The sequence below is a fragment of the Erinaceus europaeus genome, chromosome 4 (genome assembly GCF_950295315.1).
Source record: "Erinaceus europaeus chromosome 4, mEriEur2.1, whole genome shotgun sequence".
Taxonomy (NCBI): Eukaryota; Metazoa; Chordata; class Mammalia; order Eulipotyphla; family Erinaceidae; genus Erinaceus; species Erinaceus europaeus.
The window spans coordinates 54,476,128-54,490,238 of record NC_080165.1 but is presented as its reverse complement, the minus strand read 5'-3'; the positions used below and the strand labels follow the sequence as shown (position 1 = coordinate 54,490,238).

The 14,111-nt window shown below is 44.8% G+C and overlaps 1 protein-coding gene across 1 annotated transcript; it reads right to left on the bottom strand.

Annotated features, from left to right (window-relative positions):
* Positions 1-572: 572 nt before the first annotated feature.
* On the bottom strand, positions 573-7,241 carry LOC103128069 (putative HLA class I histocompatibility antigen, alpha chain H). Its single transcript, XM_016195154.2, has 8 exons — positions 7,048-7,241; positions 6,504-6,773; positions 6,024-6,299; positions 4,612-4,887; positions 4,399-4,497; positions 3,964-3,996; positions 3,772-3,819; positions 573-1,016 (listed from the first exon to the last, which is right to left on the bottom strand). Exons 1-7 carry the CDS (start codon positions 7,109-7,111, stop codon positions 3,803-3,805), a joined length of 1,035 nt encoding a protein of 344 aa, XP_016050640.1. The 5' UTR covers positions 7,112-7,241; the 3' UTR covers positions 573-1,016; positions 3,772-3,802.
* Between the last annotated feature and the right edge of the window lie 6,870 nt (positions 7,242-14,111).

Sequence of the window (14,111 nt, the reverse complement as noted above, 5' to 3'; positions counted from 1 at the left end):
CTGGAGTAACCCCCAACTCTTCATCTGCACTATTCTAGCCTTTAGGTCCACGATTGTTCAACAATTTGTTTGGCTTTGTATGTTAACTCTATTTTCAACCACCAGGTTACAGTTGCTTGCATGATGCCAACCAGACTTCCCTGGACAGACAACACCACCAATGTGTCCTGGGGCTCCACTTCCCCAGAGCCTTTCCCCACTAGGGAAAGAGAGAGACAGGTTGGGAGTATGGATCGACTTGTCAACGCCCATGTTTAGCAGGGAAGCAATTATAGAAGCCAGACCTTCCACCTTCTGCACCCCACAATGACCTTGGGTCCATACTCCCAGAGGGTTAAAGAATAGGAAAGCTATCAGGGGAGGGGATGGGATACAGAGTTCTGGTGGTGGGAATTGTATGGAGTTGTACCCCTCTTATCCTATGGTTTAGTCAATGTTTCTTTTTTATAAGTAAAAAATTAAATTAAAAAGAACACTGAATAATAATGGAAAACAAAAAAAAGTTGGACTCTCAGGCATGAATTATAACAACCTCAATCTCTGACATCGAGTGTGTCAGAATGATGCTCTGGTTCTCTCTTAAATAAATATTTTATTTTTTTAAATAAAGAAGATCTGAGCAGCTAACTCATCTTTCTGTGAGTTACTCCCTTAAATGTACATGGATGGAGTGCTTGGCTAACATTGATTTCTAACTTCAAATATTGTGGTTAGGGTAGCAGGGCACATGAAGAAGTCTATAACGTGAAGAACGATCTCTTTTCTCAGAACAGGGCTCTGAGCATGGCAGGCACATAGTTCTTCATCAACCAAGCAGAATTTCTTCCACTCCTGTTTGTGTCTGTATTCTCAAAGGAAAGAAAATGTGATGGGGGCACTAGAAAAACAGATCACTGTGTGGGGCATGCTCCTTGCCATGTGTGTAGCTGGGCCTTGTTGCTGCGATGTCTCACCTTCTCTTTCTCTGTGTATATCTTCCTGGATGGGGGGGGGGGGGCAGCCCAAAAGTCTCAGTTCTGAAAAAAAAAGTGCTGATGAATTTCTTACCATTTCTGTTAGGGATAAAGTCCTCATTAAGCAACAGAATAATTCCTTTTCCTTAAGAAACCTAGAAAGTTTGGGATTCCCTGATCAATAGGCTTCTAGATGCAGCATTAGAACTGTGCCTTCTTCTTCTGGTATGTGACCAGATTACTCAGCTTTGTGGCTTGGGGGATTCAGTTGTCTGGGGTATTTTGTTTTGTTTTGTTTTGTTTTGTTTTGTTTTGTTGTTTTTGCTGGCACAGCTTTGATGGGACAATACCGCCACTCTGAGATGGCTTTTTTTTCTCTCTCTCTTTTTTCCAGATAGATTATGACAGGCAGCAATGAAGATAACAGATAGAGAATCAAGGGGGCCAGGTGGTGGTGCAGCTGGTTGAATGCCTCTATTTTCTCAACAGTACAGTTCTCTCCTTCCCCCACCACCTCTGCCTAAGCAGTACTAGTCCTCCTGCAAAGCACAGCACACAGCACACCGGTTACTTCAGAAGAGAGGACCCTAGACTACTGGAGCCAATTTTGTAACAATTCTGCATGTAACTTAGACTCTACCTTATGCATCTGGGAATTTGGATCAGAGACAGAAGTCGGATTCTAGATCTTAGAGAGGGAGATGGGCAAGTTGCAGAGAAGAAAGAAAGCCAACAGGAATTTAATAAGGATATAATTTATAGATCCCTCCTCTCTGTCATTTCCAGAATGTGCATCTGTCAAAAAAGGTGGGGAGGAAATCAAAAGAAAATCCAGGAAATAGCCCCAGCAAGAATGGCATGACTCTGATAATTTCTCTCCTGTTGCCACAGAGACTCCTGCATACAAAAGACACCCTAGACCCTGTAGGGACAGTGACAAGGAGAGTGTCTCCTGCCTCTGTCAGAGACAAAGATACATAGAGGAGAATGAGACATGAATTTGTACAAACTCCTACACATATGCAAACTAGTCCTAATCCCCTAAGAACATAACAAACATTCAGAAATAGGTGCTAAGGACCAGGACATGTCTGAAGCTCTGTTGGACCGGTCATTCAATAAACAGTCCTGCCGCTCATAGTCCTGGAGACAGGACAAGGCCTAGGAGATGGCTGAGTACATGTGATCAAGTCCTGGTGGGACAAAGTTCTACTGCAGAGACCAGGACAAGAAATAGAAAAATAATCCATATAATGTGTGACCACATCAAAACCCACAGTGTACCCTACTGTAGCACAAGTAGGGCATAGGTCACATTCATACCTGGTTCCTCAGACTTCTCCTGTTCCCACTAGGAATAGGCTAAACACAGCAAACAAAAAGATCCTAGGAAATTCTCAGTACTTCCTCTCTCAAACTTTAAGAATCTTTTTCTGGGGCTGGGCAGTAGTGCAGTGGGTTAAGCACACATGGTGCGAAGCACAAGGACTGGCGTAAGGATACCGGTTTGAACCCCCAGCTCCCCACCTGTGGTGGTGGGGGGGGTCGTTTCACAAGCAGTGAAGCAAGTGTGTAGGTGTCTATCTTTCTTTCCCCATCTCTGTCTTCCCCTCCTCTCTCGATTTCTCTCTGTGTCAACAAACACAACAACTACAACAAGGGCAAAAAAATGGGAAAAATAGCTTCTAGGAGCAGTGGATTCGTAGTGCTGGCACCGAGCCCCAGCAATAACCCTGGAGGCAAAAAAAAAAAAAAAGTCTCAGTACTGTAGTGTCTTTCTTTTTTTTTTTTTAATTTTTTTAAAAAAAATATTTATTTTATTTATTCCCTTTTGTTGCCCTTGTTTTATTGTTGTAGTTATTATTGTTGTTGTCATTGTTGGATAGGACAGAGAGAAATGGAGAGAGGAGGGGAAGACAGAGAGGAGGAGAGAAAGATAGACACCTGCAGACCTGCTTCACCACCTGTGAAGCGACTCCCCTGCAGGTGGGGAGCCGGGGTTCAAACCCGGGATCCTTATGCCGGTCCTTGTGCTTTGCGCCACCTGCACTTAACCCGCTACGCTACAGCCCGACTCCCCTGTAGTGTCTTTCTATCTATCTCTGTCTCTGTCATTCTATCTGAAAAGGTCATCCTGGAGTGGTAAAGCCCTAGTGACAAAAGAAAGAGTGGAAGAGAGGATCGGAGACAGCCCAGTGTATCTTTTCCTGGTAGAGAAAAGTGGATCATTGAGAAGACAACTCTCCCCACTCTTACATTATTATTAGAAACACCAGCACCCTCATATGCCCTCTGCAGAAAGAAATCAAAGATCTTAAGACTCACAAAGTGGGACTGTAACAAAATCCTGCATCACTGAGTTTCATGTAAGGCAGTTGTCTCACAAAGAAAGAACAAAAGCCATGAACAAATTCAGGTGAGTTAGTCACATGTTCAAAACATCCTATTCAATCCTAACAAAATAAATGGGCAGAAAGGTAGGGAAGACAGCATAATTGCTCTGCAAAAGACTTTCATGCCTGAAGCCCCAGATTCAGTCCCTCTCCACACCATGAACCACAGCTGAGTAGTACTCTAGTAAAAATGATTAAATAAATCCTACCAAGCAAAAATACAGATGCACCCCTATGCTCACAGCTGAACTGTTCACGAAAGCCAAGGTATGTAAGCAATCTAAATGACCACCAATAAGACTATTGGATAATGAAATTATGGGACATAATTTCTGCATTATTTCTACTCTGCATTAAAAGAGATGAAGTACTTTAACTGTCTCCTTTGCTTAGTCTCTCCCCACTTCAGATTTCCAGAATCTTACCATTAGGAACTGTGAAAGATACATCACGGTCCTAGGCATTGTCATGACCTGGAATAAAACAAAAAGAACACAGTCAACCCCACAAAAGATGAAAACCAAGGACAATGGAAGGGGTGGATGGGCTCACTCCATGGACTCCCATCTACACTATTCCCAAGACCTCAGGGATCAGGCTCCCAGCCACATACTTACTTGCAGCCTTATTGTAGTTCCTTGCTTCCCTACCTGAGGAAAGAAACATCGAGTCAGGAGAAGACTGGGTTATGATATTCTAGAGGAAACCAGTAGTCCTGAAACACGAGAAAGTTGAAAGACCTATAACTGAAGACACAGGGCAGGATCAGGAGCCATGAAGAAAAGAAATGTTCCCAGACTGGAGCAACCTCCTCTTGGTGGTCTCCCCTCAAAGGAGCATCCTCTGTGAACCTCAACTGTGGGGATTTAGGATGCCACCAACAGAATTATTAAGGTGAAACTGTGTCTTTGATTTTCACATTGCTACACATCGGAGTGTTAGCATAAGCTACCAGACTGGGCAACACACTATAAGAAGGGAAAACCTCTACCTACGGCTGAAACCTCCCAGAGGGACAGGAAATTCAAAACTACACATTCTCCTTTTTCTACCTGAGTTCTTTGTCACCCAAATCACAGCTCCAATGACTACAATAAGAACCAGGCCAACAGCGATGACAATGGTGAGGACAGGGGGCTGAGAAGGTGGCTCTGTGAAGGAAAGGTAAGAGAGGTCTAGATCTCAGTCTTGAGTTCTGAACTCACTGAGGGTATCCAGAGGGCTCTGCATTCCCTCAGGAACTCTGCCCATCACCCCCTCCTTACCCCATCTCAGGCTGAGGGGCTTAGGCAGCCCCATGTGCTGCACATGGCAGGTGTATCTCTGCTCCTCTCCAGAAGGCACCACCACAGATACCCACTTCTGGAAGGTTCCATCTCCCCCAGGCCTGGTCTCCACAAATTCCATGTCCTGGGTCAGGTCCTCCCCATCCTGCTGCCAGGTGAGGGTAATCTCAGCAGGGTAGAAACCCAGAGCCCAGCACTTCAGGGTGACCTCTCCTTCAGAGTTTGAGTGATGGGTCACATGTAACTTTGGAGGATCTGAAGCGGATGAGTCAGACAATCAGAAAATTCACTTTGGTTTGCCACCATGAGACACTCATTTGACAATCTGAAAAATGGACAAGACAATGTGTTTAGAAGGAAGAAGCATAAAACCCAAATACTGGGGGCCAAGCTGTAGCACAGCAGGTTAAGGGCACATGGTGCAAAGTACAAGGACCCAGGTAAGGACAATGGTTCAAGCCCCGGTTCCCCACCTGCAGGGGAGTCGCTTCACAGGCGGTGAAGCAGGTCTGCAGGTGTCTAGCTTTCTCTCCCCTTTTCTGTCTTCCCCTCCTCTCTCAATTTCTCTCTGTCCTATCCAACAACAATGACAACAATAATATTAACAACAACAATAGACAACAAGGGCAACAAAAGGGAAAAAAATGGCCTCCAGGAGCAGTGGATTTGTAATGCAGGTACTGAACCCCAGCAATAACCCTGGAGGAAAAAACAAACCCAAATACCAGCCTGGATCCAGGCATCTGGGATAATCTAGTCTTTGGAATGAGACTTGGGAAGGAGATTTCTGGTTTCCAAGAAGAACGCAGGCCCTGGTGGTGGCCTGATTGGATGGTGGATGACTCAGAAGAATTGGAGTCAGATCTCCAAAAATGGGTTCTGGGAAGAACGTGGCCCTCACAAGAGGACCATGAGGGCTATGGAAACCTTTGATCAGTTCTTTCAGGGATGGTCCCTCCTTCATTGCAGGAGAGATGGATTTCTTAACTGTCCCTTAGAAAAAGAGTGGGTAGAGGAGCACCTGGTTGAGTGCACATGTCACAAAGCACAAGGACTCAGGTTCCAGCCCCATTCCCACCTGCAGGGACGAAAATTTTGTGAATGATGAAGCAGCGCTGTAAATGTGTCTCTGTTTCTTTCTCCTTCTATTTTCCCCTTCTCTCTTGATTTCTGGCTGTCTCTATCAAATAATAAATAAATAAACATTTTTTAAGTCTGCATGGCAAGAGAAAGGGTCAGGTTCTGCAGGTGACTTACTCTAACACAGAATAAGAAAACCTATGCACACTCTTTCCTGTCCTAACCAGGAGAACAGTATTTGACTGATTCCATGTTCTTTCTCCATGTAGCAGCCCAGCCCCGGAGGAGACCAGGGAGTCCACTCCTCACACCTGCGCGCTGCAGCATCTCCTTCCCCATCTCCAGGTGTTTGTGCAGCCACTCCACGCACTCCCCCTCCAGGTAGACTCTGTCTCTCTCGGCCTTGTGAGACACTTCCCACTTGCTCTTGGAGATTTGCGCCGCCATGTCCGCCGCGGTCCAGGAGCTCAGGTCCTCGTTCAAGGCCACATAGTCGGTGCCATCATAGGCCAGCTGCCAGTATGCGCGGAGGAAGTGTCCCTCGGGCCCCACTTCGCAGCCGTACATCAACTGGAAAGTGTGAGACCCTGACCCGCCCCGCAGAGAGCAAACCTGAACTGAAAGTGAAACTGGGTTCCTGTGAGTTCACCCGGTGTGTGTGTGGGGGGGGGGGGGGTTACTGTCGGATGATCTCTGACCCCAGACTGGGGCTACCGCAGCCCGTCTGTGGGGGTGGGGGTGGGAGTGGGGTGGGGTGGAGGGTCTTGATCTGCACCCGGCCGGTCGCTCACCGTCCTCGCTCTGGTTGTAGTAGCCGAGTGCGGTGTGCAGGTTCGCTCCGTTAAGGTGAGCTGCGTTCTTGCAGATGCGCGTGTTCCGCTCCCAGTAGTCCGGCCCCACCTTCTCCATCCACTGCGCCCGCGGCTCCAACCTCGGATTCGCCGCGTCGTTGTCGAACCGCACAAACTGCGTGTCGTCCACGTAGCCGACGATGATGAAGCGGGGCTCCCCGAGGCCGGGCCGGGACATCGTGGTGTAGAAATACCTCATGGAGTGGGAGCCTGGGGACCAGAGGGGCTGAGACCCGGCCCGACCCTCCCCCCTGCGCCGGCCCATGGTCCGAGATGTTAGGGCCGGAAGGGGAAGGCCAGGGTGCGGGATCACGCAGGTCCCGGGCGCAGGTGTGTGCGGGGAGGAGGTGGATGCTGGGGAGGTACCGAGAGGCACCCGACGCGGCGGGGCCTGGGGACTTAGGGGCTGCAGGCGAGAAACCCCCTCCCCAGCTCCCCGCGCTGCTCCCCCGCAGAGGCCATTTCCTCCCCTCTCCGCACTCACCCGCCCAGGTCTGGGTTAGGGCCAGGGCCCCCCACAGCAGCAAGAGGAGGGTGCGGGCCACCATATCTTTTCCGCCCCTTCCTCTGGTCTGGGGAGACTGAGTACGACTTAGTGAGTGAAGTTTTTTTTATATCCCAAACCGCGGCGACGCTGATTGGCTTCTCCAGAACCCGGCCCACAATGGGAGTGAGCACTGGCGTCGCGCCATCAGTATCCATGCAGAAAGAGCCTACACAGGTTGTGAGAAGCAGAAGTGAAACTCCAGAGAGTTGGGGAACACTGCCCTTCCTAGCCCCAGAAATCCCTGAAGCTCTGGAAGCCACCCTAGTGATCTGGGACCTTAATTCCTTTTCTCGTGCACTCAGGAGCTTTGTCACACTGTAACCAAGGGTGTCTATACAATGCTACAAACTGAGGACCTAGTGGGGGTGTATTGTTATGTGGAAATGTTATACATGTACGAACTACTGTATTTTACTGTAGACTGTAAACCATTAATCTCCCAATAAAGAAATTAAAAAAAAAAAAAAACCAATGCTACAAACTAGTGAGGATGACAGAAATGCTTTTGCTTGTAAGGATCATATCTATCCCCCTCGTCAACCTGAAATGGTACAGTGGGTCGCTCCCACCTGGTGACGGTGTACCACCGTTGTCCCATTTTTTTGGTGTTTCGGGACATGTATTCCGGGTGGCCAGTTGCTCTGTGTCTCCGAACGTGTATTCCCGAGGCCCAGTTGCACCTGTTTCTGTTTTTGTTTGTTGGTTGTGTGTCTCTTTTTGTTTCACTTTTTTATCCTGCAGGAATCCAGGATCATGGGACAAAAACCGTTGACCCCACTAACCACGGTCATAGATCATTTCAAAGAACTCAAGTCAACTGCCCATAATTTGAGCTTAAGTGTTAAAAAAGTTAAATTAATGACTTTTTGTTTCAGAAAATGGCCTGAGAAACATTAATTTTAAGGTTAAAAGTGTAAGTCGCTTTGAAGCTGCATTCTTATCAAAGTTAAAAAAAGCTGTCTAATGTAAAGCTGTATAGATGTTTTAGCTAACCAATTATCTATCTCTTTTCATTTTATTCAAGAAGTGTGCCCCTGGTTTCCCCAAGAAAAAAACTTTAGATGTTGAAATATGGGGGGAGACTAGGTGAAAAATTAAGAGAGTTTTATGTTCAAAATGGACCAGAAAATGTTCTGGTTGAAACCTTTTCACTTTAAAACTTGTTAAGAAATTTTTTTAGATCTTACTCATTTTTTAGATCTTACTTTTGCTTTCACAGCGACTTGCTACTTCTGATATAGTTGTTACTGAGATAACTCCTCTATTTAGAAAGATTACAAAAATTATTATCAAATAATTGGCTTTTGAGAGTACAGATTCTACTTGTCAAACTTTAATTAGTTCTTTTAGATAGTAAAAAATTATTTGGTTCATTTTAAGACACTGTCAGAGATTTATTCTTGATAAATTAAGTTGGTATATGGTGTTTCTGGTCTGATAAAAGATTTGATGTTTGGCAAATCCTGATTTAGCAAAATTATTTAGTCTAAAATTGTTATTTTAAGGTGATGTAAAAGTAAAAGATTATTTTGAACATTTAAGCTATGAGGTTTACTTTAGCCTTTTAAGTTGCCATATCGGAGTTTTAAAGTATAAAGTCTATTAATAGAGTTTTATATCCACCCTTACTCATGATAGTTTTGTGATGAGTAAAGATCCTAGCAAAAACTAAGTTTTAATATTGTGCTTAAATTGTTTAAGAAGTTTAAAAATTATGCTAAAGAAATGGTAATCATTTTATCATGTCAGCATATTGGGTATTGACTTTATATACTATACTGATATACCTGTTTGTTAAAAAGGCCTTGTAAAATTATATAAAGATCTATAAGCCATTTCTAGTCATTGGATTATCAATTTTAGTGAACTTCTAATTTGGTTTTGTGTATGTCTTGCTGGTCACAAATGAATGACTGCAGCTGTGACACCCCTTCAATTGTACGGCCAGTTTCTCCTAGGAGGTCTCCAAGGGGCAGTAAAAATCTAAGGTGAATATAATGGCACTAAATTTGGCCTTTTGTTGCTCAAATCCACCCCAGATATTAGAAGAAAGTTACAGAAAACAGAAAGATTTAAATAAAACCTGACCAGTAAATTGGTAGAAATTGCTCAGAGCGTTTTTTAAAAGTTGGCAAATATTTTGACATTGGACTTTGAAAAAAAAGAAAAAGAAAGTTGGGGCAGTGACCAGAGGCAAGAGAAAAGTCAGAAAGATTAGGCTAAGGGTAGGGAAAGATCAGTGATTTTACTATAAAGAGAAAGGACACTGCAAGAAAGACTTTTATCAACAAGCCATTTAGACTGCTTGTGGATGAACATAAAGGCATAAGCCGGGGAGTGTTGACCCAAAAACTTGGGCCATGGCACAGACCCATCACCTATTTGTCAAATATTGGACCCAGTGGCTGCTGGATGGCCAAAATGCCTAAGGACAATGGCACCTGTGGCACAGCTGGTAAGGAAAGCAGACAAGCTATCACTGGGGCAAGTCGAATGCCCACCTAATCCACTACCAAGCTCTGTTCCTAGACCAGCCATGAGTGAAGTTCAGTGCCACCACCAGCCTGAACCCTGCCACCCTGATGCCGGAGACAGATCCTGAGGCTCCCCCCCAAAAGCATGACTGCCAAGAGGTATGCCTTTGCTACATGGCAAGTGCATGGAACACGTGGGGAGAGAGGACTCCTGACCTCCACCGGGAAGAAGATCCAGCACAAGGACCAGATACTGAACCTACTGGAGGCTGCATGGACCCTGAAAGAAGCAGCCATGATCCATTATTCCGGACATCAGAAAAGAAACCGGAGGGCAGATGAAGCTGCTTGTGCAGCTACACAGCAAGCAGGGCCAGCCTTGGCATTGATTCTACCAGACCCCCTGCTTTCAAAGGACCCTGGATACAGTAAGGAGAAAGATAAGAGGGGCAGGAGATTAGGACTAGGGACTAAGGAAAGAAAAGGTGAAAAAACATTGGGAAGTAGATTTTATAGAAGAGAAACCAGAGACTTTTGGGTATAAGTACTTGCTTGTATTTATAGACACATTTTCAGGTTGGGTAGATGCTTATCCAATAAAGTCTGAGGGGGCATGGATAGTGAGCAAGAAAAATTTTAGATAAAATAGTGCCCAGGTGGAGAGTTCCCCCTCACCATTGGTTCTGGTAGTGGGCTGGCATTCACTGCTACTGTGTCTCAGTTAGTGGCCTGAGCAGTGGGAACAAATTGGAAATTTCATTGTGCTAATGGGTCCCATAGCTCTGGGCAGGCAAAGTGGTAAATTAGACCCTGAAGGAGACTTTAACTAAATTAACCCTTGAAACTGGCGGGAGATAGGTATTGCTCCTAGCCCTGGCCCTTCTGAGAGTGCGCTGCTCCCCATTTGTAAATGAGCTGTCTCCCTTTGAAATTGCTTTTGGCAGACTGCTGCCTCTGATGCCTGTCATGATCCCTGATGCTCTTGTCACTAATACCAATGCTCTACTAACATTGGGGAGAGGGTATGCTTGTTTTTCCACAGGAGCATATTCTCCCATTTAGAATTCAAAGGATCTGAAAAGACCTCCACCCCTGCCAAAAGACTTCATCAACTTCCTCTAATTTGAATAGTAACAAAAAGATTTTTAGATTTTAAAATTAATGATTCTTCTTCTTCTAGCATTTGCCCTTCTTCCATAGCCAGTCAACAGCATCAGGTTGAGCCTGATGTAAAGTTTCGAGACCTCCTTTGAATCTGGAGAGGTGGCAGTCGTTGACTATGTGGGTCATAGTCTGTCTGGAGCCACAGGGGCAGTTCGGGTCGTCTCTGGCTCCCCAGCGATGGAACATAGCAGCGCACCGGCCATGGCCTGTTCGGATGTAAAAGATTTAATGATGCTTAGAGTGAATTTTCTGTTATTCCCTTTCCTCCTTGTACTAAGTTTTTAACAGATTATAATCATACTTGACAGTGTATAGATAAAACTAAAAGAATGTCGCAAAAAGGTTGTAAAAGTAAAAAAAAAAAAAAGCTGAAGTGGAATTAGAAAGAGGCTCTGATAAATGAGGTTTGATGTAAATAAGATGTGTGGGTAAAAATAAGTGATTATGTGGGTAAGAGTAAGTGAACTTTTGTTGGCTAGGAGTTGGCAAACTTTCATATGTGTGGGAGTTGGCCAGGGAGGAGTCTCCATGCTTTGCGGCAGAGGATTTCTTTAGGTGGGTTAAAATGGGTTAAAAAGAAAAGCTGTTAGATTTAGCTCCAAGGAAAAATGTTTATTCATACAGAAGGTCAGAGCATGATTAGAGAAAGCTGAGAAAATGATAAAGACTTTGCAGACTCTCTGAGAAAATGATAATTGTCTAACTACATGAACTTTTGCCTCAACTGTATTTTGTTCATGTTCTGAGAAACTGTACTTTGCTTATGCACCTGGATTATGTTTTGAGAAACCTTATAAAGAGCCAGTCATAGACCAGGAAACAGAAATAGACCCATGATTGAGCCTATTGACTCCCCAAAGAAGGTCCCCAATGTGAGGGCCACTGTTACTCCATATTGTCTAAGGCAGCCAAGAAAAACCTCATAATCCAACAGCTGTAGCACAGCTACACTTTAGCCTTGAAAAACTAGTCTCAGCATTTCTACCTATCAGCAGTTGTTCTGTAAACAGAGGTCATGATATGCTGGGCTAGCTTCTCGAGTGGGAGACAGATGACCAGGGACTCATGGCTGATCTGGGAATGCAGTTCAATCTTTATTGAGTGGGAATGCAGTGTAATCAATCTAATCTCTATTCATTAGAAAATACTGTCCTTTATATCTCCTGAGGTGGAAGTGTCAGGTTGGAAGAGGAAGTACGTAGGATAGGGGGTAGGGAGAAGGAAAAAGCGGGCACACTCAGAAGTATCAATCTTGCATCTAACCAGTGGGGATTAAACCAATGCCCTGTAGGCAGGGCAGGTCTCAGGTAAAGCAGTGATTATGTAAATATACCACAGCTTTAAGCAATGCAAGTGAACCTAACATGATGATCAAAACAGAAGGAGTCTTAGAAGCAGACCAACATTTCCCCCTTTCTTTTTAACTAATGGCCATAGTATCAGGAGTGTGGGGTGAACAGAAACCTATATCACGCAGGCATTTTCAAAAGAACTGGCACAAGACAGGGAGAAACAAGTAAGAGAGCAGCAAGAACCAGCTTGATGTCAAGGGAAGGCTTTCTGGGTAAAGGAACATTTCTTGCCTCAAATGGCGTTTACTGCCTCTGGGGGCATTTTCTGCCTCTGGGATCAGGGCCTGCCGGTGAAGGGAGCATTTCCTGCCTCTGGGGCAAGGGCCTGCTGGTGAGGGGGTATAGCCTTAGAGTCCCAAGACAGCTGGTGGAAAGGTCCATGGACTGCTACAGTCTGTCCTCGAGAAGTCCAGCAGTGTAAAGGGAGTGTCCAAAAGTGTACCAGCAAGTCCCATAGAAGCGTCAGTCCAAGCAGATAACCAAGCAGATGACCACGGAAGAAATGCCAAGGGATGAAATGCTGCACATCTGTCTCAATGGGGAAGGTCAACCATTGTAATTCTGCTTTTCTGTATAAAGTGAGCTTTGGAGTCTGTGAATCAGTTTCTTCAGGTTGTGCCAGGTCACAACATTGGTTTTGGGGGGGCGATGTTGGAGGACAGGGGTCCAAATGGATTTCCAGGGATTCCATTTGAGCAGATGTTTTTTTCATGTGAAGACGACAGTTGTAATTCACTTACTTGTGAAACAAAACTTGTAGCAGATTAGAAGTTAACTATTATTGATAACTCAATTATAATTGGTTTAAGTTCCTTTATAATTTTGGAAGTCCTTTCTAGTACTGTTTTAAGGTTATTTAAACAGTTTAAACTCAATAGAATGTGGAAAGGTAAACAGAAGAACCATGGTTAGAAGCCTCAAGCATGAGAATCATTAGCATAACCATTGTGCTATCTACCCTGCCCATACTCATAGTTTTCAAGATTAAATGTTTCATATTTATACCAGACTTAAAAAAAAAAAAATCAAAAGAGAAAAAAAAACTGATTTTTCTTTTTTGGACTGTTTCTGAACATCTCCAGAAATCATGGCTGCGTCCAGCATTTTTTTTTAAGTCAATTAAATTTCAGAATGCCCCGACCAGCGGGGCGGTGAACAGGGGCTAGGAACCTAAAAGACGTGGAATAACAGGGACAAGAGATACGAAAGAACGACAGCAAGACAAGTTTCTGATTAAGCTGCAAAATTTTATTGTGTTCACAGGCATTTTAAAGCTTTGGGGAAGGAGGAGCAAAGAGGGAAGGGGGAGGCAGAGATCGCGGTGGAGGGTCCCTTGCAACTATTTTTGTTAAACTATAACTATATGGTATGTCACTATAACTATATGGTATGTCACTTAGTTTCTGGCAAACATCCTTCCTACGGGAATTAGAAACTTATCTCAAGGGCTTCTGTTGTTTCAAGGATTAGCTTCTATCAAGCAGAGAAATGGCTCCTGGCATATCCTCCCTTCGTTATAATTTAACTTGAGGCAGGCAATCGGGGGTGAGGAGCAGAGACCTTAACAGCAGGTTTGGTGGGCATAACCAGAGGGGCGAAGTATTGACCCAATTCCTCCCGCGGGGTGAGTGCAAAACCAATCTTCCCGCATCTTATAAGGATCTAGGTGTCTTTTTGGGGAGGGGAGGCAGAGCCACAGTTTCTAGGGAAACAATTTTTGTTGCTGACACCAACCTCCATGCAAATAAGGTTTGCTTCACGGGGGACTCAGAGGTGGATGATAGGGTCCTCCTCCTGCAGTGCTTTGCCTTGCACTCCTTACTGGTGTCCTTGCCCTGCCAAGGTTGGATGCCTCAATGCATAATTCTGAGTTTTATGCCATCCGAAAAGGAGGTCTGTCACCCTCAGGTTCAGCCAGGCCTCTATCAGCCAAATCAAGTCTGTGATAATGTATTTGCAAAGGTTTTGATGCCAAGGAGTCAATCTGCCGTTTTATAAAATCAGTAATCTT